General features: G+C 39.6%; 3 protein-coding genes across 5 annotated transcripts in view; 1 reads left to right on the forward strand and 2 right to left on the reverse strand.

Annotated features, from left to right (window-relative positions):
- kif20bb (kinesin family member 20Bb) overlaps positions 1 to 288 on the reverse strand; it is a 42,819-nt gene extending 42,531 nt beyond the window's left edge. For all 3 annotated transcript variants that reach the window (XM_060939770.1, XM_060939769.1, XM_060939771.1), the window contains exon 1: positions 109 to 288. In XM_060939770.1, the coding sequence (XP_060795753.1) occupies positions 109 to 116 (8 nt within the window). In that variant the 5' untranslated portion in view covers positions 117 to 288. The remainder of the gene's footprint in view (positions 1 to 108) is intronic.
- A 165-nt stretch (positions 289 to 453) lies between these two features.
- rpp30 (ribonuclease P/MRP 30 subunit) lies at positions 454 to 11,587 on the forward strand. The gene is made up of 11 exons (XM_060939772.1): positions 454 to 665; positions 877 to 932; positions 1,017 to 1,073; positions 1,165 to 1,230; positions 1,325 to 1,384; positions 5,031 to 5,120; positions 5,328 to 5,444; positions 7,219 to 7,248; positions 7,397 to 7,434; positions 7,509 to 7,588; positions 11,041 to 11,587. The coding sequence occupies exons 1-11, from the start codon at positions 584 to 586 to the stop codon at positions 11,154 to 11,156; spliced, it is 792 nt and encodes a 263-aa protein (XP_060795755.1). The 5' UTR covers positions 454 to 583; the 3' UTR covers positions 11,157 to 11,587.
- A 1,567-nt stretch (positions 11,588 to 13,154) lies between these two features.
- On the reverse strand, positions 13,155 to 25,027 carry ankrd1b (ankyrin repeat domain 1b (cardiac muscle)). Its single transcript, XM_060938859.1, is given in 10 exon segments — positions 13,155 to 13,259; positions 13,521 to 13,562; positions 15,904 to 15,954; positions 16,063 to 16,080; positions 16,082 to 16,162; positions 21,552 to 21,677; positions 21,774 to 21,877; positions 22,373 to 22,487; positions 24,086 to 24,220; positions 24,986 to 25,027. Coding segments are annotated over 10 exon segments (819 nt in total).
- Between the last annotated feature and the right edge of the window lie 1,166 nt (positions 25,028 to 26,193).

The raw sequence follows: 26,193 nt of genomic DNA on the forward strand, positions 1-26,193 counted from the left end.
ATAATAATAATAATAGTTGATGTTTACTTGACTTAATAACCAAAGTTACACCAGACGTTTTTGGTCTGTTAGCACTAACGGTAGCTACAAAATCGCTTTAACTCATACCTTCTCATAAACTACACTGAAACCACCACACACTTATTCCTGCGTGATATACATTCGTTTTAACGCTTATTTTCTTTCCCCCGTTTTATTTATTTTCCTTGTTTATTCTAACGTCCTAACTGCCTATTTACCCGTTGTTACTTAACCTAACAAAAGAAACATGTCAACTCCCTTTTCCCATCATCCGCGGGCCTCTGTTTAAATTCCACCAATCAGATTGCTCCATTGAACCGAAAAGCCTCTTGGATCCGGAAGCGCCGTGTTGTAGTTTATACTTCCTTGTCATTCCTGAAGTCTTAACGTAATATCTGCTGCATAGAAACTACATTTCCCAAGAGCACCACGAGTGAGCCTTAAAGCACGTTTATATATGGCGTCCATGCTTCAGCTCGCTACGAAAATACGGTTAACTTAATTTTTGTAAAACCAACCAACACACACACATATATTTTGAATGTGAATATACATATTGAAAATGTCAGTATTTATGGATTTAAATATAATCGCTATCAGCGACAAGAAAAAGCTGCAAAACATGATCGAGACAGCTGCTCACCGTAAGTTTACTCTTAATTAGCTAGTTTGATAGCTGTATGAGCAAAGTTATAAACCGTCTGTTGGATTAAAAAACAAAAACATTTTGAACAGACTTCCATTATGGTTGCATGACTTAAACTAACTTTACTCCAGGCGCACCAGGCCCTGCCCGTGTTACACAGCATATGAGGTTGATATTTAATCAAATATTAACGATATATTGTTTTTCAGTTGGCTACTCTACAGTTGCAATAAATTATGTAGTGGAGCCACATCAGAATAAACAGGTATTGTAATGTTTCGTTTCTGCTGAGAGAATACTTGAATTTTGAGCAGTTAATCATGTGCTTTTATTTTGATATCTGTTGCAGAAAATTCCTCAGCCATTATCTGTTTCAGAATTGTGTGAAAAACTCCCCATAGTACAGGTGGCTTATTTGTTATGATTAATTATTTGGTGTAATGATATTAATAAGCAGGGAGGGTCTTCTGATCCTGGTTTCTGTCCTACACACACAGGGTAAATCCAGACCCATTAAAGTGCTGAACCGGTTGACTGTGGTGGCCACAGACTCCTCTCACTTTGTAAGTTCATATGAAATATCAATCATGATCTAAACTAAAAATCAATAATAATAATGATGCCAAATCTCATACTATTGCGTGACTTTGACTTTAGAGACCGTCCAAGAACTTTGACATTTTGGCTGTGTATCCCAAAACAGCGAAACTCTTCCATGTAAGTTTTCTTCAAGTTCTTCATTATTCTACACTATAGGACCAAAAATGTATGGGCATCTGATCACACCTCATATGTGCTTGTTGAAGATCCTGTTCCAGATTTGGTGTCCTTGTCCGCTATAATAACCTCCACTTTTCTGGGAAGACTTTACAAGGGGTGTATGAAAAGTTTTAAGCATCAGAAAAACTAAAAGGGATAAGGGATTTTTGATGATTTATTTTTCAACATAGTCCCCCTCAAGGGCTGAGCACTTGCTCCAACGGTGCTGAAGTGCTTTTATCCTGTTGTAGAAGAAGTCCTTTGTTTGGGACTCAAGAAATCCCTCGACTGCAGCTATGACGTCATCATCACTGGCAAAATGGCGACCAGCCAAGGCTTTTTTCATTTGGGGGAACAGATAGAAGTCGGAGGGGGCCAGGTCTGGCGAATAAGGTGGATGAGGAACAAGTTCGAATCCACAATCGTGAATTGTTGCCATGGCAACCAATGAGGTGTGGGCTGGTGCATTGTCTTGGTGGAAGAGGATTCCTCTTGTGAGCATTCCTGGCCTTTTTTCTTTGATTGCTTCCCGTAGGCGCTTCACTTGTCCAGAATAATGCTGTCCAGTCACTGTGTGGCCCTTCTCAAGGTATTCGACCAGTATGACACCCTGGGAATCCCAGAAAACTGAAGCCATGACCTTGCCAGCTGAAGGAACGACCTTGGCCTTCTTTGGAGTCGGAGATGACGTGTGCTTCCACTGCTTTGATTGTTCTTTGGTTTCGGGTTGGTAGTGATGAACCCAGCTGTCATCCATAGTGATGACTCGAGCAAGGAAATTGTCTTCATCAGCTTCAAACAGTTCAAGATTGCTCGTGGACACAGTGCACCTGGTGCGTTTCTGTTCAGGTGTCAAAAGACGAGGGACCCACCTTGCAGAAACCTTTGAGAATCCCAGTTCCTTGGTCAAAATTTTGTCTGTTCGCTCAATGGATATCCCAAGTCTCTCTGCTATCTGACGACATGATATCTGACGATCTTGCATGACCATCTGCAGAGCAACGTCAAGGTTATCCTTGGTTGTTGCAGTTGGGGGTCTTCCTGACCTTGGGTCATCTTCAACACTGTCTCTGCCACGCTTGAATTCTCTGATCCAACGTGTGACTGTAGCATATGAAGGGGCACTCTCGGCTAATGTTCTCACCATGTCTTCATGAATTTCTGAGGCAGTCATGCCTTTCAAATGCAGGTACTTAATGACTGCACGATTTTCTGTTTTCTCCATTTTTCACTAAATCGTTGGCCCTCGCTTATTCAAAAATCTGCGGAAAAAATAAGAAACATGCTAGAATCTCAAAAATTGGCAGGAATACTTACAAAGGTCTGTACTTTCAAAAAATCATGTGTTTGATCATGCACCAACGCTTCTTCTATGCGATGCTTAAAACTTTTCATACACTCCTCGTACACTAGATTTTGTTGGGTGAGGAGCCCTGGGGTTTAGTTGGAGTTCCAGTTCATCCCAAAGGTGTTCAGTGGGATTGAGGTCAGGGCTCCGTTCAGGACACTTCAGTTCTTCCAAACCAACCTTAGCAAACCACTTCTTGCTTGCTTTGTGCACGGGGCTTTGTCATGCTAGAGCATGTTTCGGACTCTTATTTCCGATAAAGCGTAATTATAATGCTGAACAAAGAACACACCATTTCCTTAGTGTTTTCAGGAAGTACAAGACCATTGCTGTTTGCCAAGGCCCACCCTTTAGCTAGGTCTTCTCTGTTACATGACACCTACCAGTCAGGGAGGGTGAAGGCTGACACAAGTGTTCTCGGAGACACATGAATACAGTCCATGCATCTTTTTGATCCCATCTAGCTGAACACACTTGGAGGAAAGTGTTATCTGCCATTTTCTGCATTAACGAGTTCGCAGACAATGATTAGGACCCGACCCCCCCCCCCCCACACACACACAGTGTGGCCAGATTTTCTCTCTTGGACCCTTGGCCACGGATGCCTGTGGTACTGTCGGGATTCAAACTCATAAACTTTCAGCAATAGGACAAAATCTTTTGTGTTTGTTTTTTTGTGTGTGTTCTTGGCCCAGCGATGATGTTTAACCAGGAGAAGCCTTTTTAATTAACTTTAGTCGAACCTTGGTCTTTTTCTGTCCATCTGCTTTCGAGTTGCTGATCTGTATTGGCTTGTGTGCCACAATTACTTCCTTTGTTTTGCTGCTGTTCAGGAACAAAGTTTGAGTATTATTTTACTGATCGTAGTTGGTTGTATAGCAACTTCCAGAAAACATTCATGGTTGGGTTTTTTTTTTTTTGCGATAAGAAACGGACCCAGGATACAGAGAGTTCTGGCTTTAGTAACGGCACACCATGCTGTACTACAGTGTTGTGTCTGAAAAGAGCTCTTGGTTTCCTCATACCGCACTCAACTGGCTTCCTGGGACGGCTTGCTTGAGAACTTTTCTGTATGCTGTAAGAATCAAGTACAGTTTTGTTGGTTCCCCGATGTACAGTGCCAGTCAAAAGTTTGGACACCTTCTAATTCAATGTTTTTATTTATTTATGATTTAAGACACTTCATGTTTTAAAGTAATGATGGATGTCGGTTCTCATTATTTAGTTGAGCGGTTTCTTGACATAATATGGATTACTACAGTTGTGGAATAGGACTATTTACTGTTTGATCTCAAATGCATTAAGAAGACAAGAAATTGCCCTAATTACCTTTTGACGAGCTCATGACCTTGACTATGGTCATGAGCTTTGCGTAATGACCGAAAGAACAAGATCGCGGATACAAGCGGCCGAAATGAGTTTCCTTCGCAGGGTGGCTGGGCGCTCCCTTAGGGTGAGAAGCACAGTCACTCGGGAGGAGCTCGGAGTAGAGCCGCTGCTCCTCCACATCGAGAGGAATCAGCTGAGGTGGCTCGGGCATCTTTTTCGGATGCCTCCTGGACGCCTCCCTGGGGAGGTGTTCCAGGCATGTCCCCCCGGGAGGAGGCCCCGGGGAAGACCCAGGACACGCTGGAGGGACTATGTCTCTCGGCTGGCCTGGGAACGCCTCGGTGTTCTTCCCGAGGAGCTGGCCGAGGTGTCTGGGGAAAGGGAAGTTTGGGCTTCTCTGCTTAGACTGCTGCCTCCGCGACCTGGTCCCGGATAAAGCGGAAGAAGACGAGACGAGACCTTTTGACGAGGCACATTCGTTAATTGACAAGTATTCCAGGTGACTACCTCATGAAGCTGGTTAAGATAATGCCAATAGTGTACAAAGCGTCATCAAGGTAAACACTGGATACTTTGAAGAATATGAAATATATATTTAAACATTTTTTTGTTTCCCATATAATTCCATATGTTAGTTCATAGTCTGGATGTCTTCAGTATTGTTCTACAATGTAGAAAACAGTCAAAATACAGCAAACCCTCTGAATGAGTAGGTGTATAAACTTTTGACTGGTACTGTATGTTTTAGCACGGTCTAAAATAGTTTCTTCTCATCTGGGGATATTGGCATGCTGGTATAATTTTGGTAACATTAGAATGTAAATAAATCTTGACTCTGTAATTATTTTTTGTAAATGTTTTCTTTACACGTTTGATGTTCATGCAGTATGTTCATGTTGTATAACTGTACATGTCTTGTCGTAACAGGCTGCCTGCATGACAAATGATGTTGACATCATCTCCATAGCAGCGAATGAAAAACAGTCTTTCCACTTCAAACGGGCATCAGTAAATGGGGTTAGTTGAAATGTAGCTCTGCTACTGATTTGTTTAGTCTTGTTTAATTGTGGTGTTACACCATTTTATTTGACACTCAGTGTCTGTTTAACAGTAGTAATAAAATAGAGTAATATGTAAGCAATCTTGTACACAGAGACAAATACCATAAGGAGGCTCATAATTCTTTAATTGTATTTGCTTCTCTGTGAATGTTGGCTCCTCAAGGCAATCGAAAGGGGAGTATTTTTTGAGATAAGCTACACAGCGGCCATCAGAGACTCCACCATGAAGAAATACACAATCGCAAATGCCATCAGCCTGGTGAATATATGCAAGGGAAAGGTGAGAAGCTTGCAGAAATACACAGCTGTGCAGGGTTCGACATTAACTTTTAAACCCACTTGCCCTGGGGGGGTAAATTTCCACTTGCCCTGCCAATATCATCACTTACCCCCTATTTTGCGAATACTACTTTTTTTTTAGGAAAAGTATAGAATAGTTGTGAATTGCAACATAAAATGATCACACATTGAGTTGAAGTTTGGTTATTGATTACTTTTTACTTGTAACAGACAATAACAATTTTATCTAAAATTAAAAAAAAAAGACAACAAAAAACGATATATAAATATTTTGCACAGGACTGTGTTCCTCTGATAACAGAAACAAAGCTCTAACTCTCTCTGCTCTTAATCTGTTCTGTTCTTTCAGGATTTATCACGCATGTCGCTCCTTGTTGAATTTTTTATGCCCGAGTTGTTTGAAACCAATCTGGGTTTTCTGTGTCGAATAAGGAAGCGGCTTCACCTTTAAGAAAATCAAACACTTCCATGAAGGAGCTAACTCGAATGCGAGCAGAAAAAAAATAAAACAAGATTCTTAAGCAAACTCTTCCATCCTCACTTCCTACTTTCTGTTTTTGTAAAATACATTTTAAATACAATCGTGAGTTTCTCTAGAGTTTTCAGGCTGAGCTCCTCTCTTCATATTCTTTAACCACTCATTTCCTCATTGTTCTTGAAGCATTTGCTTCTATTTGTTAACGTTTTTCTTGATAGCGGGGAGACAGTAAATATATATTATTTACCAGCTGGAAGGTCCGTATCGTGAAATACTGTGACCAAGGTCTTGAAAATGCTGACCGAGGCCTCTGGGCTGAGGTCAGTATTCAAGGCCGAAGTCACGGTATTTCACGATACGGACCGACCTTAAGCTGGTAAATAATATATTTCTTTTTTTCTTTACCAAATTCTAACAGAGAATGAGAGCGCCCGAAAGGGAAACCATATTTAGAACAAACCTGCTACAAGCTCGTCAAAAACCTGTTTGACAAGCTACATCAGCTCGGAATTTTCCAAAAATAAAAAAACTTGATCTAGGCGACACAAAACCAGGTGCTTTCGCTGTGAACACTGTTGTTATCGCTATCCATGCTGTAAAATGAATGCTATTATACTGAGAAATGCGAAAATAAATGTTGACAAGAAATTGCTACTACGTTTGTTATGAGCGAGTGAGTTGCCAAAGGTCCGTAACCAGGGTCCAGATTGTAGGATTCCAGACCGCTCGCGAGCCAATCAGAGCGCATGATTTGATGGAAACCGGACCACGAAAAAAAACCCTTTTATCTTTTTCTGTTTGAACAAGCAAAAACAGCGCAAAAATTAACCATATTGAAGACAGATTACGCCTTGCTTGCATGAAAGACGGTGTCTGTCTGACCCCAGCTGTAATTATCACATGGTGCGTGACGTCATGCACAAGGGGTCTATAAACAGTACGTGTACCATACTACAACAGCGGGGTATATAAAATAACTTGCAAAGCAGTAAATGAAACCGAGACTAAGAAAACAGCCAAGACATAATGGTGGATATGTAGTGAGGGACGCTTTTAGGAACTGAAGTAAAAGATCAAAAAGCCTAATTTTTGTGGTGCTAGTTCGTAATATATGCTTATTCCAACTTGCCCAGTTGGGCATGTTGGGGACATATCCCACTTGCCCGAATGTGTGTTTCTCTTGCCCCGGGCAATCAGGCAGTCCTTAATGTCGAGCCCTGACTGTGATATTTGTAAAGAGTTCAGTGTTGAAGTAACGTCATTTTCACCTTCTCAGAATGTCATCATGTCAAGTGGAGCAGAGACAGTAAGAGCATTACTTCTCTACTGAAGCATTACTATACATGCCGCATGAAACAGAACAAAGATATGTATGTATGTATGTATGTATGTATATATAAAAAAAAAAAAGAGTCCTTTTAATTCTTGGCTCTCCTTGATTTTTTGCCATTTAGCCTCTTGAGTTGCGTGGCCCATATGACATCACCAATCTGTATCCTTTACAGTTGTATGATATTTTAAATCTTGTCTGTATGTATTTGGCTTGGTCCTTAATTCAGAATATAGTGGGCTCGTGTTTAGCCTCTCTGAAGGGGACGCCAAAGCTGCAGTCTCCACAAACTGCCGATCTGTTGTACTGCATGCAGGTAAAATTACTTGCACTCTCTCTAGCATCCATTATGTAAAGAATAAAACATGACGAGTGTGGTGTTGTAGCAGAACGAAACTCCATATTTAAGAGAATATGGTAATGTATCGACCTGATTTTTGATGGCTTTTGCGACTGTACGATGTCCGTGTACAACCACGGGGACCCCGAGTGCAAGTGCAATGCAACGTATCTCAAACACTTGAGCACCGGACAACAAAATTTGTATCTTTATTTACATAAGATAGATGGGTTTTTATCCAGCGTGCATTTTTATTTTGCTTTTTAAAAGATGTGGGATTATTAATACATTTTACAGAAAATATTAATTACAGTTTCATATAAAACTAGTTAAAACAGTTGTATCAGGCCACTGGCTTGTTGGAAAATTGACAGTTTAACCAAGCAACTGTTTGACATCAAGTTTGAAATATGACGATTGCAGCTTGAACCCTTGGAGCTTATATGCTGCATTCGATCGAGGTGGATGTTTTCCGTTAAGTTTTTATCCTACTGGTTTTTGCATAGCGGGAAACATATTTTTGTATTGTATGATTTTTTTTTTTTTTTACATGAGCAATTTCTTACTCTGTACACTCGTGTAAGCATATAATTACTGTATCGTTCAATAGCAATTCTAAGCATGTTTCCTTAGTTGTAGATGATCTAAAACTAGCACAGACCGATATCGATTAGTTCTTATTTCTGATTAACATTTAATGGTAACTATATAGTAATGTTGTAATGTGAAAGTGCTGGTTCACTGCTGTCCACTAGGCACCCAGCAGTCACACCATAATAAATCTTGTGGTGATGTTTCTGGTGCATGGCATGCGGTGTCCAAAAAGAAAAAGGAAGAAATATGTATCGTAACTGCGATGCGTATCATTATTGGTATCACTGTCGCAAGACAATGCAGCAGTTTGATGCGAAATACATGACACTACACAATTCAGTGGTTCATATGCTATAATAATATTCTATTCAGGTTGATTTTGTGCCCTTGTAAATATTTTGCTCATTCACTCATCAGAAGCTTCACTATTGGGCAGTGCCAGGGTGGTGTGATGTGGCCCAATGCAAAGCGGACATCCAAATAGTAGCATCTCCCAAAATATTCTACTCCTCTTATATCACAGCGATTTGACAATTCCATTTTTTTAATTTAATGAAAATCATATTCTACTTTTTATCTGTTTATAGTTACATTTAATGTTGTGGAATGTCTACCAAACAAGTTGGTCCTTCTTATCACTTCCATTCTAGCAGATATAAACAGTTGTTCTCTCTCTTTCTCTTGAAGTTGTATGTTATAAAATGCTTCTCGTTACCTTGAAATCTTGGTGTAACTTCCTCCATCTTTAAAAACCAGCTTTTTATCAGACCGGTAGAAGGTGCTAACGTTGGAGACCCCTTCCATAAATTTTATACAAATGCCACTTTGCAGAAAGCTTCAGCGTATCAGTAGTGATTCATTGTTTCTTTGTTAATTATTAACAAGTTTAATATAATAATAGGCGGCACAGTGGTGTAGTGGTTAGCGCTGTTGCCTCACAGCAAGAAGGTCCGGGTTCGAGCCCCGTGGCCGGCGAGGGCCTTTCTGTGTAGAGTTTGCATGTTCTCCCCGTGTCTGCGTGGGTTTCCTCCGGGTGCTCCGGTTTCCCCCACAGTCCAAAGACATGCAGGTTAGGTTAACTGGTGACTCTAAATTGACCGTAGGTGTGAATGTGAGTGTGAATGGTTGTCTGTGTCAGCCCTGTGATGACCTGGCGACTTGTCCAGGGTGTACCCCGCCTTTTGCCCGTAGTCAGCTGGGATAGGCTCCAGCTTGCCTGCGACCCTGTAGAACAGGATAAAGCGGTTAGAGATAATGAGATGAGATAATAATAGTAATAATAATATGGGCATCATGTCCACTATAAATACCCCTGTAACTGGCACTGCTGTCAGATGCTGAGATAGAAAATTAACACCTTCTGACCAGCTGGATTCAAGAGTTCAACAGTGCTGTTATAACGTGTTAAAATACCCAAATTACTTGTAGTTTTTCTTTGTTTTTATATGGCTAGTAAGTTATAAGATAAGCGATTCCTTTAATGATCCCCATGAGGGGAAATTCGGGTGTTGCAGCAGCTCAAGTACAGAGTAAAATACAGATAAATGTAGGTTAAGTAAAAAAAAAAAAGAAAATATAATAGAATAAAGACATATATAATACATATGCTGCATTCATGTGCTATGGGAATTATGGTAAATACCAAACGCCAACATGGAAAGCACACATGAACGCCCCCTCTTGTGGTATTTTCCACTGGGCAACTCGTAGAAAATTTTGATACACGAGTTGCTGAGATGAGATGAACTTTAACCTTTTCAACATGGCGGCGAGCGGTACAAGACACTTGAATGATGTTAAGCATTGTACGCTACTAAAGTTTTTTTTTTTTTTTTTTACTAGTATTAGTGGGTAGTTTTTTTGTGTCTGTACAATGTTGTGTCATTAACAAGTGTAATATAATACGTTAGAAATCCGTTTCCTTTAAAAATGTGTTATGGTTTGTTTTTACCTATCCAGAGCAGACGCTATTGCTAACGATAGCTAACTAACTATTGCTAATTTGAATCTGGTCCACCATCTTTAATTTGTCAACAACAACAAAAGCATGTGAACACAACACACTGGTAAATACCACTTCCCAACTGGAAAATATCATCTTCCCATAGCACATGAACGCAGCAATAGAATATAGTAAACAAGTGTTGCCAGGCAAAGCAAACCTCGCCCAGCAGCACTTATTTTATACCTATATGTTGATAATGGTAATATTTCTCAATTATCAGCTGTCAGGTTATAGTCCTATGAAAATCCATGACCTTGAGTTTGACATTTTAAAGCCATTCAAGGTCAAAGATCATGGTACCAAATGAAAGCCCATATGGCACTTCCTATAAGTTGGTACTGGTAAATATCTGTCTACCATCAACCCTTTTCATGTTACAGCCCTCTGAAAATTCATGACTTTCAGTTTGACCTTTCACAGTCAAAGATCATGGTGCCATATGGGAGTTCCTATATGCTCATAATAGTAAACATTTATCTATCGGCAACCATTTTTGAGTTATAATGGAAAATGTTATTTTGACCCAAAGGTTGACCTTTCCGGTGACCTTGAACCGATTACCCCCAAAATTTAATCAGGTAATCTATGGACCATTGCCTACCTACCCTGAAAATTTGAAGTCAATTGGTGCAACCGTCTAGACGCTAGATTGTTAACAGGCACACAAACAAACCACACAGATTACAACACCTCACCCCGCTTACTCCATTGCGGGCGAGGTAAATCTGTATGCCTGTTAAAAGTTTTTGACTCCTGTATCACCTGCATGCTATTTTATAAATATTTATGAGCAAAATGTTTTTAACTTCTTGTTTCTTTTCCATTACAGAGACTCGTTCGACAAAGCTGGGTATTCTTCACGTGAAGAAGAAGAGCCAACCACCCAGTGAGCAGCCAGAGGAAGAAACTCCAGCCTTAAAGAGGGCCAAAACTGAAACACTTTAGTTCAGATTTCCAGTCGGAACATAATAGTAGTTCATTTTTGTTTAGTCTGCCAATTGATTTACAGTATTCCTCCAGAAGCTAGTTTTCACTTTTGAGTATCAGGGTGAATTTTGCCTGAACTGCTGGCTTTATATTGAGTCAGATATGACAATTTTATGATCTGTTGGTGTGTTTTATGCTCGTGTGATATTGACAGACACAACACTGATATGAGCACATCAAATAGTTTTCTATCATGCTGCCATCACTGCTGTAATATATGTCAGAACGTAACAGAAGTTTGCATTCTGATTGAATCAGCGTGATTACTGTGAGGATCAGTATCTGTTCATGTACTGCTTGTCTGAAATGACTAGAAAAAAGAAATGATACTGTTCTAGTTTATAACCTGTATTTTCAGTCAATTTGAAATAAATGTCATGAAACTCCTACCACTGACGCTCATTTTAGTAGCTTGTTAATAAAATGGCAAAACAGGCCCGTGAAAAGGTTTATTCAGTACAATTTTGCTAAAAAAACAATGCAAGTCATGATGTGAACAATATTAAATCATTATTGAAAATATGCTCGCTATCCACGTTCAGAAACACCTGCTCATTTATGCACTTATCCAATCAGCCAATCATGTGGAAGCAACACAATGTTCGATGAACTCATGCAGATGTACGGCAGGAGCTTCAGTTAATGCTTACACTGAACATCAGAATGGGGAAAAGATGTAATCTTTGACTTGAACCATGACATGGTTGTTGGTACGAGATGGGCTGGTTTCAGTTTCAGTCTTTCAGAAGCTCCTGATCTTCTGGGGTTTTCACACGCAACAGTTTCTAGAGTTTATTCAAAACATTGAGTGAGTGACCGTTGTGTGTGGATATTGTAACTCGTATAATCAATCTTTACAACCCTGGTGCACAGGGAAGCATCTCCGCATGCAGAAATCATCAACCCTTGAGGTGGATAGGCTACAACAGCAGAAGAACACATCAGGTTCCACTCCTGTCACCCCGACAGGAATCTAAGGCTAGCATGGGCGCAGACTCGCTGAAACTAAAAATACCTGGTCTTTTTCTAGTCCTCAACTGTCTAGTTTTGGTGAGTCTGTGCCCATGATAGCCCCAGATTCGTGTTCTTGTATGACAGAAATGAGACCTGATGTGCTCTTCTGCTGTTGTAGCCCATCCACCTCAAGGTTTGATGTGCTTGTTCTGAAATGCTTTTCTGCTCATTATGGTTGTAAACTGTGTGCTCATTTGAGTTTTTGAGTTGGTATAGACTTCCTGTCATCTCTTATCAGCAAGGTGTTTCAGCCTGCAGACGCTCTGCACACAGGATGGGGTTTTTTTTGGGTGTGTGTGTGTGTGTTTCAATTCTGAGAAAACCCTAGGAGATCAGCAGTTTCTGAAATAGTCAAACCAGCCTGTCTGGCACCAACAACAATACTATGGTTAAAGTGACAATCACATTTTTTTCTCATCCTGATGTTTGATGTGAACATTAGCTGAAGCTCTTGATCTGTTGATCTTGGCATGATTTCATGCACTGCAGTGCTGCAATATGATTGGCTGATTTGATAACTGCATAATTGAGCAGGTGTACAAGTGTTCTTATTAAAGTGGATGGTGAGTGTACATGGTAGTATCAAACAAGGCACAACTTCTAAGCCCAGTATTGGTTTGTTAGGTTTTAGAGAAATCCTCGACAATTAAAAATGTCATTAACTTGTAGTTGAGCGCACTGCCAAAAACTGTACTGCAAACAGTAGATTTCTAAAACATTTTTTTCAGTCTGCCACCAATTGTTGCCAACTATTACTCAATAAGTAATTATATTTCACTGTATTTTCCAATACCTTCAGAAAGTATTTCATGTTTTCACATACATATTTCCTTCAGCAGGTTTGCTTACCAGCTCAACTATATCAGCAGCCCATCTAAAAGTATCATGTTCTATTCAAGTGTAGAGATGAGTTTCTGTTCAATAGTGTTGTGCAGCTTGCTGCTACTTTTTACTTGTCTTGTGAGTTTTATTGTGCTTATAGTTGTCTAGGATAGTTTTAGCTCCAGTCTGCCATTTCAAAACGTAGTCCATGGGTGATTTACCCTCCTGCAGAAAACAAGCTTTGTGTCAGATTGATGAAAAACATTTTCCTTTATTTATTTGGCAGACAGATTTATCTCAGAAAACCTGGAAATGAGGTTAAGAGCGTGCAAACTTTCCATCAGCAGCACAGAAGCTTCACCATTGTCCAATATTATGTTACCAAAAGGCCTGTGAGTTCCTCTTTTAAAAACTCCTGTGGCATGTCTTGTAATGAGGTCATGAATATTGAAACAGGTCTCAGACAGATCACCAGATAATGTTCACCCAAATGTCAGTAGATGGCACTGTGTGCATCTTAAACCAAATCTGTGAAGCCAGACACAAATACAGTATGCAATGCACACTGTAAAAAAAAATCTTGTCAAATTTACAGTGAAAAACTGGCAGCTGTGGTTGCCATTTTTTCACCGTAAAAAATACAGTGACAGTGTATATGGCTTTACGGTAAGGTATATCAACACTTGTAAAAACAACAGTTTGAAAATGTTCAATTTTACAGGTATTCAATGTACAATAATCAGTACATAACTGTTAATTTTACGGATATTCATTGTACAATAAACAATGATTCAAAATGATGGTTACAAGCAATGATCTACTAGACAGATATATTTTTTTAGAATTTTTTCACCTTTATTGGATAGGACAGTGCAGAGACAGGAAATGAGCTGGAAAGAGAGACGGGGAGGGATTGGGAAATGACCTCAGGTCGGAATTGAACCCAGGTCCCCAGATTCATTGTATGATGCCTTAGTTGACTGAGCCACAATGGTGGGCATGTTTTTGTTTTTTTAACAGGGCAATGATGTAATTTTAACCATCACATTCTGTTTTAGTCTTACAGTTTGTCTGTGTTTAAACTACAACAATTTGTAAATTATACAAAAAAATATGATCAATTCAACATATTCTTACTGTTAAATTAACAGTGGCATTTGGTTAGGAGTTTTACAGTATATTGATGTAAATTACACACTGCTTCATTGTTTTAGTATTTACAGTTTTTTTATGTCATGATTTTACATAAATTCACTGTTAATTCTACGGACATTTTTTACAGTGCAGCCAAGGCCAGCCTTTTTTTTTTTGGCTGGTTTTAGTCTTGGATCACAATCAATCCAATTTTTACAAATAATTTGTACAAATAACTAGGGTTTGTGTACCAAATTTAGAGTAAACCTTTTCTTGGGACATGTATTTAGCCACGATCTATAACCCCGATTCCAAAAAAGTTGGGATGCTGTGTAAAACGTAAATAAAAACAGAATGCAATGATTTGCAAATCCGTTTCAACCTATTCAGTTGAATACAATACAAAGACAAGATGTTTAATATTCAAACTGACAAACTTTGTTTTTGTAAATATACACTCATTCTGATTTTGATGCTTGTAACATGTTCCAAAAAACTGGGAAAGTTGTGAAATGCTCAAAAAATGTGTGTTTGGAACACTCAACAGGTAAACAGGTTAACTGGTAATTGGAAAAGCTCAGCTGTTCACAAGCAAGGTTGGGGTGAGGTTCACTACTTAGTGAAAAACTGTGTGGACAAATAGTCCAACAGTTTACGAACAAAGTTTCTCAACATACAATGGCAAAGAATTTAGGGACTTCACCATGAACAATCCATAATATCTTCAAAAGATTCAGAGAATCCAGAGAAATCTCTGCAGGTAAGCCAAAACCCAGTATTGAACGACTGTGACCTTCAATCCCTCAGGCAGCGCAGCATTAAAAACTGACATGATTGTGTAAAGAATATTACTACATGGACTTGGGAACACTTCAGAAAACTGTTTTCAGTCAACACAGTTTGTCGCTGCATCTACCATGCAAAGCAAAATATAAACAACATCCAGAAATGCCACCGACTTCTCAGGGCCTGAGCTCATTTGAGATGGACTGATGAGAAGTGGAAAAGTGTGCTCTGATGAGTCCATATTTTGAATTGTTTTTGGAAATCATGCATGTTGTGTCCTCCGTTCTTAAGAGAAAAAGGACCATCCAGATTGTTACCAGCGCAAAGTTCAAAATACTGCATCTGTGATGGTTTGGCGGTGTGTTAGTGCCCATGGCATGGGTAACATGTACATCTGTGAAGGCTTTATTAATGCAGAAAGGCACATATAGGCTTTGGAGGAAAAAATGCTGCCATCCAGACAACGCCTTTTCAGGGACATCCCTGCTTATTCCAGCAAGACAATGCCAAACCACATTCTGCACATTTTACAACAGTGTGGCTTCATAGTAAGAGTGCGGGTGCTAAACTGGCCTGCCTGCCTCCCACTAATGTGTGGTGCATTATGATGTATAAACTCCAACAACAAAGGCCCTGGACTGTTGAGCAAATGAAGTCATATACCGAGCAAGAATGGTCACTTTTGTGCACCACTTGGCATCAGATCTGGAGGTCCAGAGAGACAACACGATGGGGGCACGATATCGTTTGTCTTACCTTACTGTGCAAGGTGCTTCGCTAGGAGAGGAGAATAGCATGCGAGAGCTCACAAGGCCAGACATTCCATGGCGGCTCGGCCGGGCCATTCGTGCCGCCGCTGCAGGCAACTCTGTCGCTCTGGTGTGGGCCTCACGGCCCATCTGCATTTCTGTGCATCCTAATGAAGCAGTCATCATCGCTAGTGACGAACAGCTGACCAATGACCTGTTCTTACTGCTACATGAGAAGGAGTACTCTGGAGCTGAAATGTATATAGATCAGTGTTACATTTCAGAAGATGCCAGTTAAGAATGTTCCAAAGTGACAGGTTATGAATGATGGTCCTGCTATTGGCTGCGTGCAATTTAACCTTGTCTTTGGTGTGGAGGAGCCAAACACTTGTCTTTGTGGTTGAGGAGCAGCTTGAGAACAGGCAGGCTTCCTCCACGGCAGGCCCAGTGAACAGCAAGCTGGATAGAAACAGAATTATTGATAACCTAGCACCATCTCATATGTTAAAAAAATAGTAATAAATTGAAGAGCCAGTAAACAACTGCATCTGCATCAAATCACGTAAAAGAAGAATGGCTTGGTGGCGACGCTCCCCAAAAGCAAGATTAAGTCAAGTCAAGTCAACTTTATTGTCAAATATGCTATACATGCTCGACATAAAGCACAGATGAAATTTCAGTTCTCTCTGACCCATGGTGCAAACAGGCAATGCAATAAATAAAAATAGAATAATTGAAATAAACAATATAAACAGAATAAACACTCTAGATAAGAACTAGACATAGACTAAACACTCATATTCATATTCAAATTGGAGCAAATAAACAGTCAAGGGCACTTGAGGTATAGCAGGTAAACATGAAATAAGCAGTATAAACAATAAACTAATAGCTGTTAAGGTGAGGTAGTGCGGAATAGTGCAAATGAGCGAGGTAAAGTGAAATGTGCAGACCCTGAGTTCAGTGTGTTAATGAATGTTGAGTGTGTGTGTGTGTGTGTGTGTGTTGGGGGGGGAAACTGTGAGGGTGACATGTCAGATGCTGAAGGGGGGGCAGGGGGGTGTACGGGCAGAATCTGTGGCAGGGGGCAGAGGGGGGAGGAGGGGCAGAACAGGGAGGGAGTTGAGCCTCCTGACCGCCTGGTGAAAGAAACTGTCCTTGAGCCTGCTGGTTTTGGCCCGGAGACTCCGCAGTCTCCTCCCCGACGGCAGCAGACTGAAGAGGCTGTGAGATGGGTGGGAGGGGTCACCTGCAATGCTGATGGCTTTGTGGGTGAGGCGGGAGTTATAGATATCCATTAGAGAAGGGAGAGAGACACCAATGATCCTCTCAGCTGCTCTCACGATGCGCTGCAGAGACTTGCAGCAGGACACGGTGCAGGCGCCGTACCACACGGTGATGCAGCTGGTCAGAATGTTCTCGATGGTGCCTCTGTAGAATGTCTGCATGATGGGGGCTGGGACTCTTGCTCTCCTCAGTTTGCGGAGGAAGTACAGACGCTGTTGGGCTTTTTTGGCCAGTGATACGGTGTTGTTGCTCCAGGACAGGTCTTCAGAGATGTGCACACCCAGAAACTTGGTGCTGCTCACCCTCTCCACTGCAGCACCGTCGATAGATAGTGGAGCATACTGGGTGTGCGCTCTCCTGAAGTCCACAGCAATCTCCTTCATTTTCTCCACGTTCAGGTGGAGATTGTTGTCCTTGCACCACATGGCCAAGCGACTCACCTCACTCCTGTAGATTGTCTCATCGCCATTGTTGATGAGACCCACCACAGTCGTGTCATCCGCAAACTTAATGAAGAGATTAGAGCTGGATGTTGGTGTGCAGTCAAAGAGGCAATAAAATATAAGCTACTTATTCAACACAGTATCTAAATTAACAAACAAATTGGTCACTTTTGACTTTCAAATTATTTCTGGACTAAAATAGTGAACATAGGGGTTTAAATGTAGCCACAGTTTGCCAGCGATTCATTATGTGTTACAATGGGTTGTAATGATAAACAGTCAGAAGGTATCATAGTCTCTGTTTCATTTAGTTTTGTTCAGACTCATTGAACATAAAAAGATTTATAGCCTCTAGGCCAACCAAGTGTATTAGACTCAATGCTGTGCTTCTCAAAGCAAGGTCAAGGAACCCCCAGGAGTCTGTGATTAATGTAATTATACACTCTTAGAAGAAATGTGTTGAAAAATCACACAAGTTATGTGTAGCACTCTAGTTGACACATTTTGTGTCAATATTAAATAAAATTGCATTGGAAGAATTCAGGTTTTTTTTACACATAGTTATGTGTAATGTTAAAATGAGCGTAAGCTGTGAATTTGTTCACAACATTCAACACAATATGTGTAGACTGATCTGCTTTACACAGACTCAGTGTCAGTTTTTTTTTTAAATGCATGAGCCATTTGATTTAGCTGATTGTAGTCTAATAATGGGAGGCACGGTGGTGTAGTGGTTAGCACTGTTGCCTCACAGCAAGAGGGTTCTGGGTTCGAGGGCCTTTCTGTGTGGAGTTTGCATGTCCTCCCCATGTCTGTGTGGGTTTCCTCCGGGTGCTCCGGTTTCCCCCACAGTCCAAAGACATGCAGGTTAGGCTAATAGGTGGCACCTATTCTCCATAGGTGTGAATGGTTGTTTGTCTCTGTGTCAGCCCTGTGATGACCTGGTGACTTGTCCAGGGTGTACCCCACTTCTCGCCCATAGTCAGCTGGGATAGGCTCCAGCTTGCCTGCAACCCTGGACAGGATAAGTGGTTACAGATAAAGGATGGATATTCTGATAATGACATCGACTTGCCGTTTCATTTTCATTTTATTATATACTGTTGTACATAAAATATCATATTTTATATTATAATCACTTCACTATTTGACTTGCTCAGTGGTCACTGAAATGCTTCTGAACATCTGTGTTTCTCAGAAATGATGTAAACAACACTGCTAACACCAGCCATTTAGAAGCTTGTCAGTACTTACTTACTACTCACAGTATAATGCACCGGCCCTTTGTGGATAAGATTGAGGACCCTGTTTACAAGCCCCTGGATATTCACTGGAATGATAGTATCTCAGGTGAAGGATTTCAGTGGGGAATTGTAACTAATGGGGTTACTCAAGTAGTGTTACGTTAAAGTGCATATCACGGGTAAATTCAGGAGCAAGATCAATGTAATTCTCCTATTTTATATTAAACTTTGGTGAAACATCTGTCACATTTTGCATTTTGTGCAATTTTTTTACCTTGCGCAATTTTTTTACCGGGACGCCTCCTTCTGAATCCTACGTCAGCGCTGGGTTTGTTTATGAGAATACGACCTGGTGGTTTTCTGCAAATTTCTTCAACGTTATCATGTAATTATTAAAATGGTTAACAGATGTATCGTAGGAGGGTATAGCAACAACAATCTTGATGGGATTAGTACTCATCGTTTCCCACATTGTGCTCAGGTGACAATTCCATATTTCAATGCAAAATCGCTAGCTGCTAAACTTGGTCTACACAGGCTGTGCACTGAAACTGTGCAAGCTCTCGCAGCCTGCTGGCGCTTCTGCAGGTGATGTCACGAATCTGGCTCCAGACTCCCTTGGGATTTTTCCAGACGTGTTTTGTTATTTTATTTTTTTTTCTGCTGTAGAAAGATGGCCTTGTGTAAAATTACCCTTCTGGATGAGTGTGTAAAGGGACATACTTTCATATAAAAAAACCAAACAAATTTGGTCCAGGATATGCACTTTAACATTCTCTCTCTTCAGCTTGAATAGCGTTAGCTTGCTACTTGTTTTTAACAACTATATTCAATGTGTTCTTGAAGTGGGTAAAGTCTGCCTTATGTTAGAATTAATTGGTTTTGATTGGCAAGTGTGTGTTTCGTGCATGGTGTCACCAGGTTATGCTAACTTGTTGTACAACATTGAAACTGTAATTTTGACAGGGAGAGGATTCTCACCTGCGACAGCTGGCAAAATTTTTGAGGTGAGTTGTGCTTCAAATTGTTTCTTAATGTATATTTACATGCAAAATTGAAATATTCTGCTGCTGTTATTTTAAAGGAATGGTTTAGGTTGATTTCTAACAGAACTGCTGGACTGTGTATTTTACTAACTTTAGACATTTAGACAAATTTGCTAATTTTAATGTCAAAATAGCACAGGCAGCTAATTTATATGGTACAAATACGGCAGGGAGATTTAAAAAAAACAAATCAAAAACAAAACTATTGTTGCTCAACTTGATAAAAATTTAACCTGTGAGATATTTTATGTAGTAGTTGTATGCCATTTTTTATTAACATTTAGTTTGTACTTGGTATTATAAAAGAGCCTGGCTAGTGTTGCTTTTCTTTTCCACGATGTGTGTAGCCAAGGACATCATCATCTTTTATTTAACCAGGTAAAAAAACCTCACTAAGATTAAAATATCTTTTTCAGAAGTGACCTGACCAAGAAAGCAGCAACCACTGTTATAACAGTAAAATACAAAAACTCAAACAGCCATTATAAACATACTGTAATATTCAGTTCCTATGCAATAAAAGATCACAGATAGAACATGTACAGTTACATTACATTACAGGCATTTAGCAGACGCTCTTATCCAGAGTGACGTATAACACATCCAGAGCAGCCTGGGGAGCAGTTGGGGGTTAGGTGCCTTGCTCAAGAGCACTTCAGCCATGCCTGCTGGTCCAAGGAATCAAACCAGCAACCTTGTTAAAACTGACTAAAATTTCCCCATAGGGACCAGCTCTGTCAATTTCACTTCCTTCTGTAAATTATTCCAGGAGAGATGAGCAATGTATTTAAAAGCTTTTTGCCTAGTTCAGTTATGACTCTAGGAACAAACAGCTGCAATATATCATGAGAGCGCAGGCCATATTGATTTTGGTTTTTACACATGTATGTACACAGATAAAAAGGAACCAACCCACTGAATGATTGAGCTCTTCGGAAGATTAGCTATTAACCTCATCTCATTTCATTATCTCTAGCCGCTTTATCCTGTTCTACAGGGTCGCAGGCAAGCTGGAACCTATCCCAGCTGACTATGGGCGAAAGGCAGGGTACACCCTGGACAAGTCGCCAGGTCATCACAGGGCTGACACTAGCTATTAACCATTTGCCATTTTAAAAATAGTATAGATTTGGTTTTGTCTGCGTTTAACACCAACATAAGCTGAGTTAAATGGGACTGAACAACATCAAAAACAGACTGCAGGAACTCAAGGGTTTGTACCACTGAAGGACAGTACATAATATGTTAATATTACACATGTTTATACATCTTCGAGTTAACCTTCCTGACACATACACTGTGTTAAAATCATTTACACAGTGAATGTGTCAAAACTGACACAACAGGCATTGTCCCAAAACTCACCCATTGATGTGCAAGAATATAACACAGTGTATGTGTCAGTTTTAACACATCCTTTCTAAGAATGTTCGTTTTTTTTTAAATATTGATAGCACTAAAAATGAAATGCTTGTTGTTAAATGATTATTTGAATGATTAAAGGTTAGAGGTAGTAATGGATAGATGGCAGATACATTTGCTTTCTGGAGAACCGTTTTTTCCCCCCACTAACACCTAAGCTGTTATCACACCAAGTAACAGCACAGTGAAAATGACAGGCCTTGAATAGCAATGTGCAAAGATTTTGAAATTGTACAGTGTGTCATGTATAAACATTTATTAATTTTTCCAGTATGTCCAATTAGGAGAAAAAATGGAGATTACCTGTTATTTGTTGACTTAATTAAGAGTCCAATCTACGTAATTCCTTAATGACATATTGGCATTTTTGTGACACCAAAGTTGGAATCAAGGCTAAACCTCCAACCTATTTTTTATCAGATTTGAATTGTCCCTTATCCTTGTTTTCAATTAAAGCCCCAGCTTCCAGCAGCCTCCTCACGATCTCCACATTCCCCTGGGAGCATGTTGTGTGGAAAGCTGTGCAGTTGAACTCCAAAAGAAAGAGAAAACGTGTGATGATCATCTCTACAGGAGTCAGAAACACTGAACAGTCTGAATGAAGTATGGGGTTTGTTTCAGCACTCACATTATCACACGCATTTGGGTCCACACACCTGGCAAGATAACTCTCAACCACTGGTAATTTGAAGTCAACTACTGCTTTCAGAAAATCATCTTCATCCACATAATAAAGTTGGGAGAATGACCTTCCCATTGAGGTCAGAACTGCCGACTCCCTGACCACCTTCAAGCGCAGATTGAAGACTCATCTCTTCAGGCTGCACCTCTCTCCTGCTTCCTTGCCCACTGTATAACTGCGTTTCGGTCTTGACCAACCCAGGCTGTGTATGGTCTAGTCTGGGGTTAGCTGTTTTGAGTTCTCTATTTAGTTATACTTTATATGGTTGGTTTGTTTCCTTGGCTGTTTGAGTATTGGGATTTCAACAGAATATTACACTAGGTATTGCTGTCACTTGTTCATTGGGCACTAGAATTTTCTTGTCTAGAAGTTCAGCACTTTGTGTCCCTGACTTTTGCACTCATTGTACGTTGCTCTGGATAAAAGCAAAAGCCAAATGCCATGTAATGTAATGTAATGTAATCAGGCTGTGGGAATAATAATCAAACTTATTGAAGGTTTTACTATGATCAATTGCAATTAAGAACTTATAGATGTACGATATGCTCTCACCTTTATCTCAAGCACTGGCTGCTGTTTGTGCTCAGAGATCTTCCTCACTTTCTGCCTCACATCCAAAATCTTCTGGAAGTCATGGTTTCGTTGGTTAACTTTGTTTGACTGCAAAAGCTAGCAGTTTAATTTTAATAACAGATTTTCCCTTTACTATATATGACAGGTGATTGGTGCCCTGATTAGTTTATACTTTATGCTTGCAAAGCTTCTTCTTCTCTTCTTCTTCTTCTTCCAAGCTCAATAACTCAAGTACCACTTAATGTAGAAAATTCATTCAATCTTTGTTGCATACAGTAGGTCTTGTAAATAGCACAGCAGCAAAGACTTTTCATTTTGATATTCCACCCACATCCTTCTTTTTTTTTTAAATATCTATATCTGTCAATTTTCCCCAGAGACTTTGAAATGGACATTTTCCAAACTACTCCCATATAGTCAATTTGTTAAAATAATGCCTCCAAATTTATTACACATGTTTTGGGCAAGGGCGGCACGGTGGTGTAGTGGTTAGCGCTGTCGCCTCACAGCAAGAAGGTCTAGGTTCGAGCCCCATGGCCGGTGAGGGCCTTTCTGTGTGGAGTTTGCATGTTCTCCACATGGGTTTCCTGTGGGTGCTCTGGTTTTCCCCACAGTCCAAAGACATGCAGGTTAGGTTAACTGGTGACTCTAAATTGACCGTGAGTGTGAATGTGAGTGTGAATGGTTGTCTGTGTCTATGTGTCAGCCCTGTGATGACCTGGCAGCTTGTCCAGGGTGTACCCCACCTTTCGCCCGTAGTCAGCTGGGATAGGCTCCAGGTTGCCTGCGACCCTGTAGAACAGGATAAAGCAGCTAGAGATAATGAGATGTTTTGGGCAATACTATTAAGCACTCTACCTCTTATCATACCTCTTGCACTCCTCCTTTCTGTTTCTTTCATCTCTTACTTTTCCTGCCATTGGCTTCAGTTCATTTTTCAAAGCCGAACTGCTCCTAGAGATTAAAAGCTAGAACCATCAGCGTTGGTAAATGTCATTATTGTACCTTAAATAAATACTGCATAACCTTTTTTCTTCTCCTCTTTCTTTCTTTCTTTCTTTCTTTCTTTCTTTCTTTCTTTCTTTCTTTCTTTCTTTCCTTCTCTCATCCCTCCATCCTCCCATTAGAAACCATTGATTTTACTGCTCCTACATCTTTTAAAGTAAAGTCACAAAACTTTGCAAATGGATTCAGCTACAAAAGTACAGGACTTAACTGCTTTTCATACTAATGACACTCATTTATCTCACCCTTCTATTCTTCCATTCATCCCTCCATCCTTCCATATCCCACTGATTTTACTACTCCTTCAACTTTTAAGGCTGAACTGCTAAAAAGCGTATGTACCGTAGGTTCAACTTCTGAAATAAAACACGCTCTCTCACGCTGTCTATCCAGCTTCATTTCTTTATTTCTGTCTATCTTAATGTCTTCATCAAATTCACCATTTCTTTCTTAATTTATTTGTTTCTAAACTCTGTATATCCCCTCTCTTTTTCATCCACTCTATCTATCTATCTATCTATCTATCTATCTATCTATCTATCTATCTATCTATCTATCTATCTATCTATCTATCTATCTATCTATCTGCTTTTTGTTTTGCAAGCACTAGTATTTCTTTCAGAAAATGCAAATCTAGTTTTAAATCAATATTTCAAATGGATTTTGATGTTTCAACATACCTTTGCGATTTCATAGTCACTGTCAAGCTTACTGTTGATCCTCAACTCATCTTTTCTCTCTTGACAGATGGATTTCTCATATTCACCTGCCTGATATTCCTGTTTTAAAGTGTCAGCTCGTTCATTGCCAGCAACCTTAAAAATAAAAAAAAACACAACACCTTGAAATTGGATCTGTTCAGATCTGTATCATTTTTAAAGTACATAAATTTAGGCAGTGGAGATTACTGTTTCAATAAATTAAAGTATAAGTGCTTTAATTATTTCATGAAGCTTCAAGTCAGATAAATGTGCAGTCAAGCTAAAATATAATACATTTAAAATCACAGCAGCTGTTCAGTCAATTGAATTTTTGATGCATTTTTTTTTGGAGGCTGCTTGGACTGCAGGATTTAAGAAGCTTTAGTCAAGAATATTTCAGCATGTTAGTGAGCATGTTAATCAGTAACATAAAATGTCTACATGGTTAAAAAAAGTGAAGGGATGATAAAATTGGTTGTTTTAGTAGCTTTGGTTGCTTCAGGAGTGATAAATAGCACTGATGCTGCTATATCTTGAACATGTGACGTTCCCATGTGTATTGTCTAGTGAGAATGTAAGTTCAGTAAACTACTGATTGCCCCTCAGCCACACAAGCTGTGGTATGTGTGTCCAATCATGGAACCACATGTATACAGTATATGAATTCGGTCCTGCCTTTCCGTACTGGCTATATCTGCTGACGTGGATACATAAAACAATGTCTGTCATGTTTTGAAGCGTGTCGATGATAATTAATAACCCCCTAAGAAGTAAGATGCCTCAACTGTGTCATGTGTGTGCCTGCTCGTACTCAAGAGTCCACTTCCTAGAGTTCGCAGTGGCCTAAAAACATGGCCGTTGTGAACTACGATGACCAACCTGCACTGCACCATCCTTCATCTCCAGAATACTGATTAGCATTACACCTGTTCCCCCATCTCACATAATCACCACTGTGTATATAAGGACTCTAGCTTGCACTTACCAACTGCAAAGTAAAAAAATCAGTGTTCCATTGCCTGACTTTACCAAGTCTTTTGTCATGTTGATATTCTGGTTTTTGACTTTATTTCTACTTTGGATTTTGTCCTTTTGTCTTTGCCTCCGATATTCTGTTTGTTCCTCGCCTGACCACTGCCTGCTCTTTGACCTTGACATTGCTTCATGATTTGGATTTGTTTGCCAGTTTGCCTTAATAAACTCTCTCCCACTTTTATATCTGTCTGTCACCCGCATTCCTAACAAACTTCTATCACCTCATAGTGACAGGAATGCAACTGAAACAGGATTGTAGCTGAATACTATGTACTACTATGGCAAAATGACCACTGCATTTCTCAGTCATGCTGATAAATACACAGAAGACACCAAACTTCATTTCATATTGCAGTGACTCATGAACAAAGGACATTTTCAATAGATACATGTCACAACAAAAGATTTTATGCAGTCATTGTTGTTAAAGTTTTTATTGCTTTGGTTCTTATTTTACATGCTTGTTTGCTTCTTTGGTTTCTTGTCTTGCATTACTACCAGTAGCATCAATAAAAAAGGCTACCTGTAGCTATTTTGGATTGAGTCAGCAGTGACTTATCTAGGATTTAATGAGTCACAAGGGTGCTTAACCTTTGTGTCAGCTGCCATTTTTACAAGCACAAACTGTGCTGTAGCCTTTACGTCATAAAATGAGAATGTGGGCATGTGAAGACCATAGCCAATAAAGGCATGAAACATGATGATGAAACAGTTTGGATTACTAAAATGGATATCAGACAGCAAAGAAATCACATCTGAGATGTCTTCATATTCAGCACCATAAATTTTTTGTATAATGTGAAAAATTCAATGACAGTCTTAATATTGAGATACAGTATAAGCATTAAAAAAATAAATTTAAAAAAAAAAAAAAAAAAAAAATATATATATATATATATATATATATATATATATATATATATATATATATATATATATATATATATATATATACACACACACACACACACACTCCTTAATAATGGCATTGAAAACAACACTGATGTTTGGAAATGGGATTGTGATGGGTGGGAGTGTGTTGCTTTCTCATT

The sequence above is a fragment of the Neoarius graeffei genome, chromosome 14 (assembly GCF_027579695.1).
Source record: "Neoarius graeffei isolate fNeoGra1 chromosome 14, fNeoGra1.pri, whole genome shotgun sequence".
In the NCBI taxonomy this organism is placed as follows: Eukaryota; Metazoa; Chordata; class Actinopteri; order Siluriformes; family Ariidae; genus Neoarius; species Neoarius graeffei.

Coding starts and splice junctions, on each gene's coding strand:
- rpp30 (XM_060939772.1), top strand. CDS start 584: ATGTCAGTATTTATGGATTTAAATATAATCGCTATCAGCGACAAGAAA. Junction 5,121..5,327: donor AACGGGCATCAGTAAATGGG/GTTAGTTGAAAT, acceptor TGGCTCCTCAAG/GCAATCGAAAGGGGAGTATT. Junction 7,249..7,396: donor TGTCAAGTGGAGCAGAGACA/GTAAGAGCATTA, acceptor TTTGCCATTTAG/CCTCTTGAGTTGCGTGGCCC.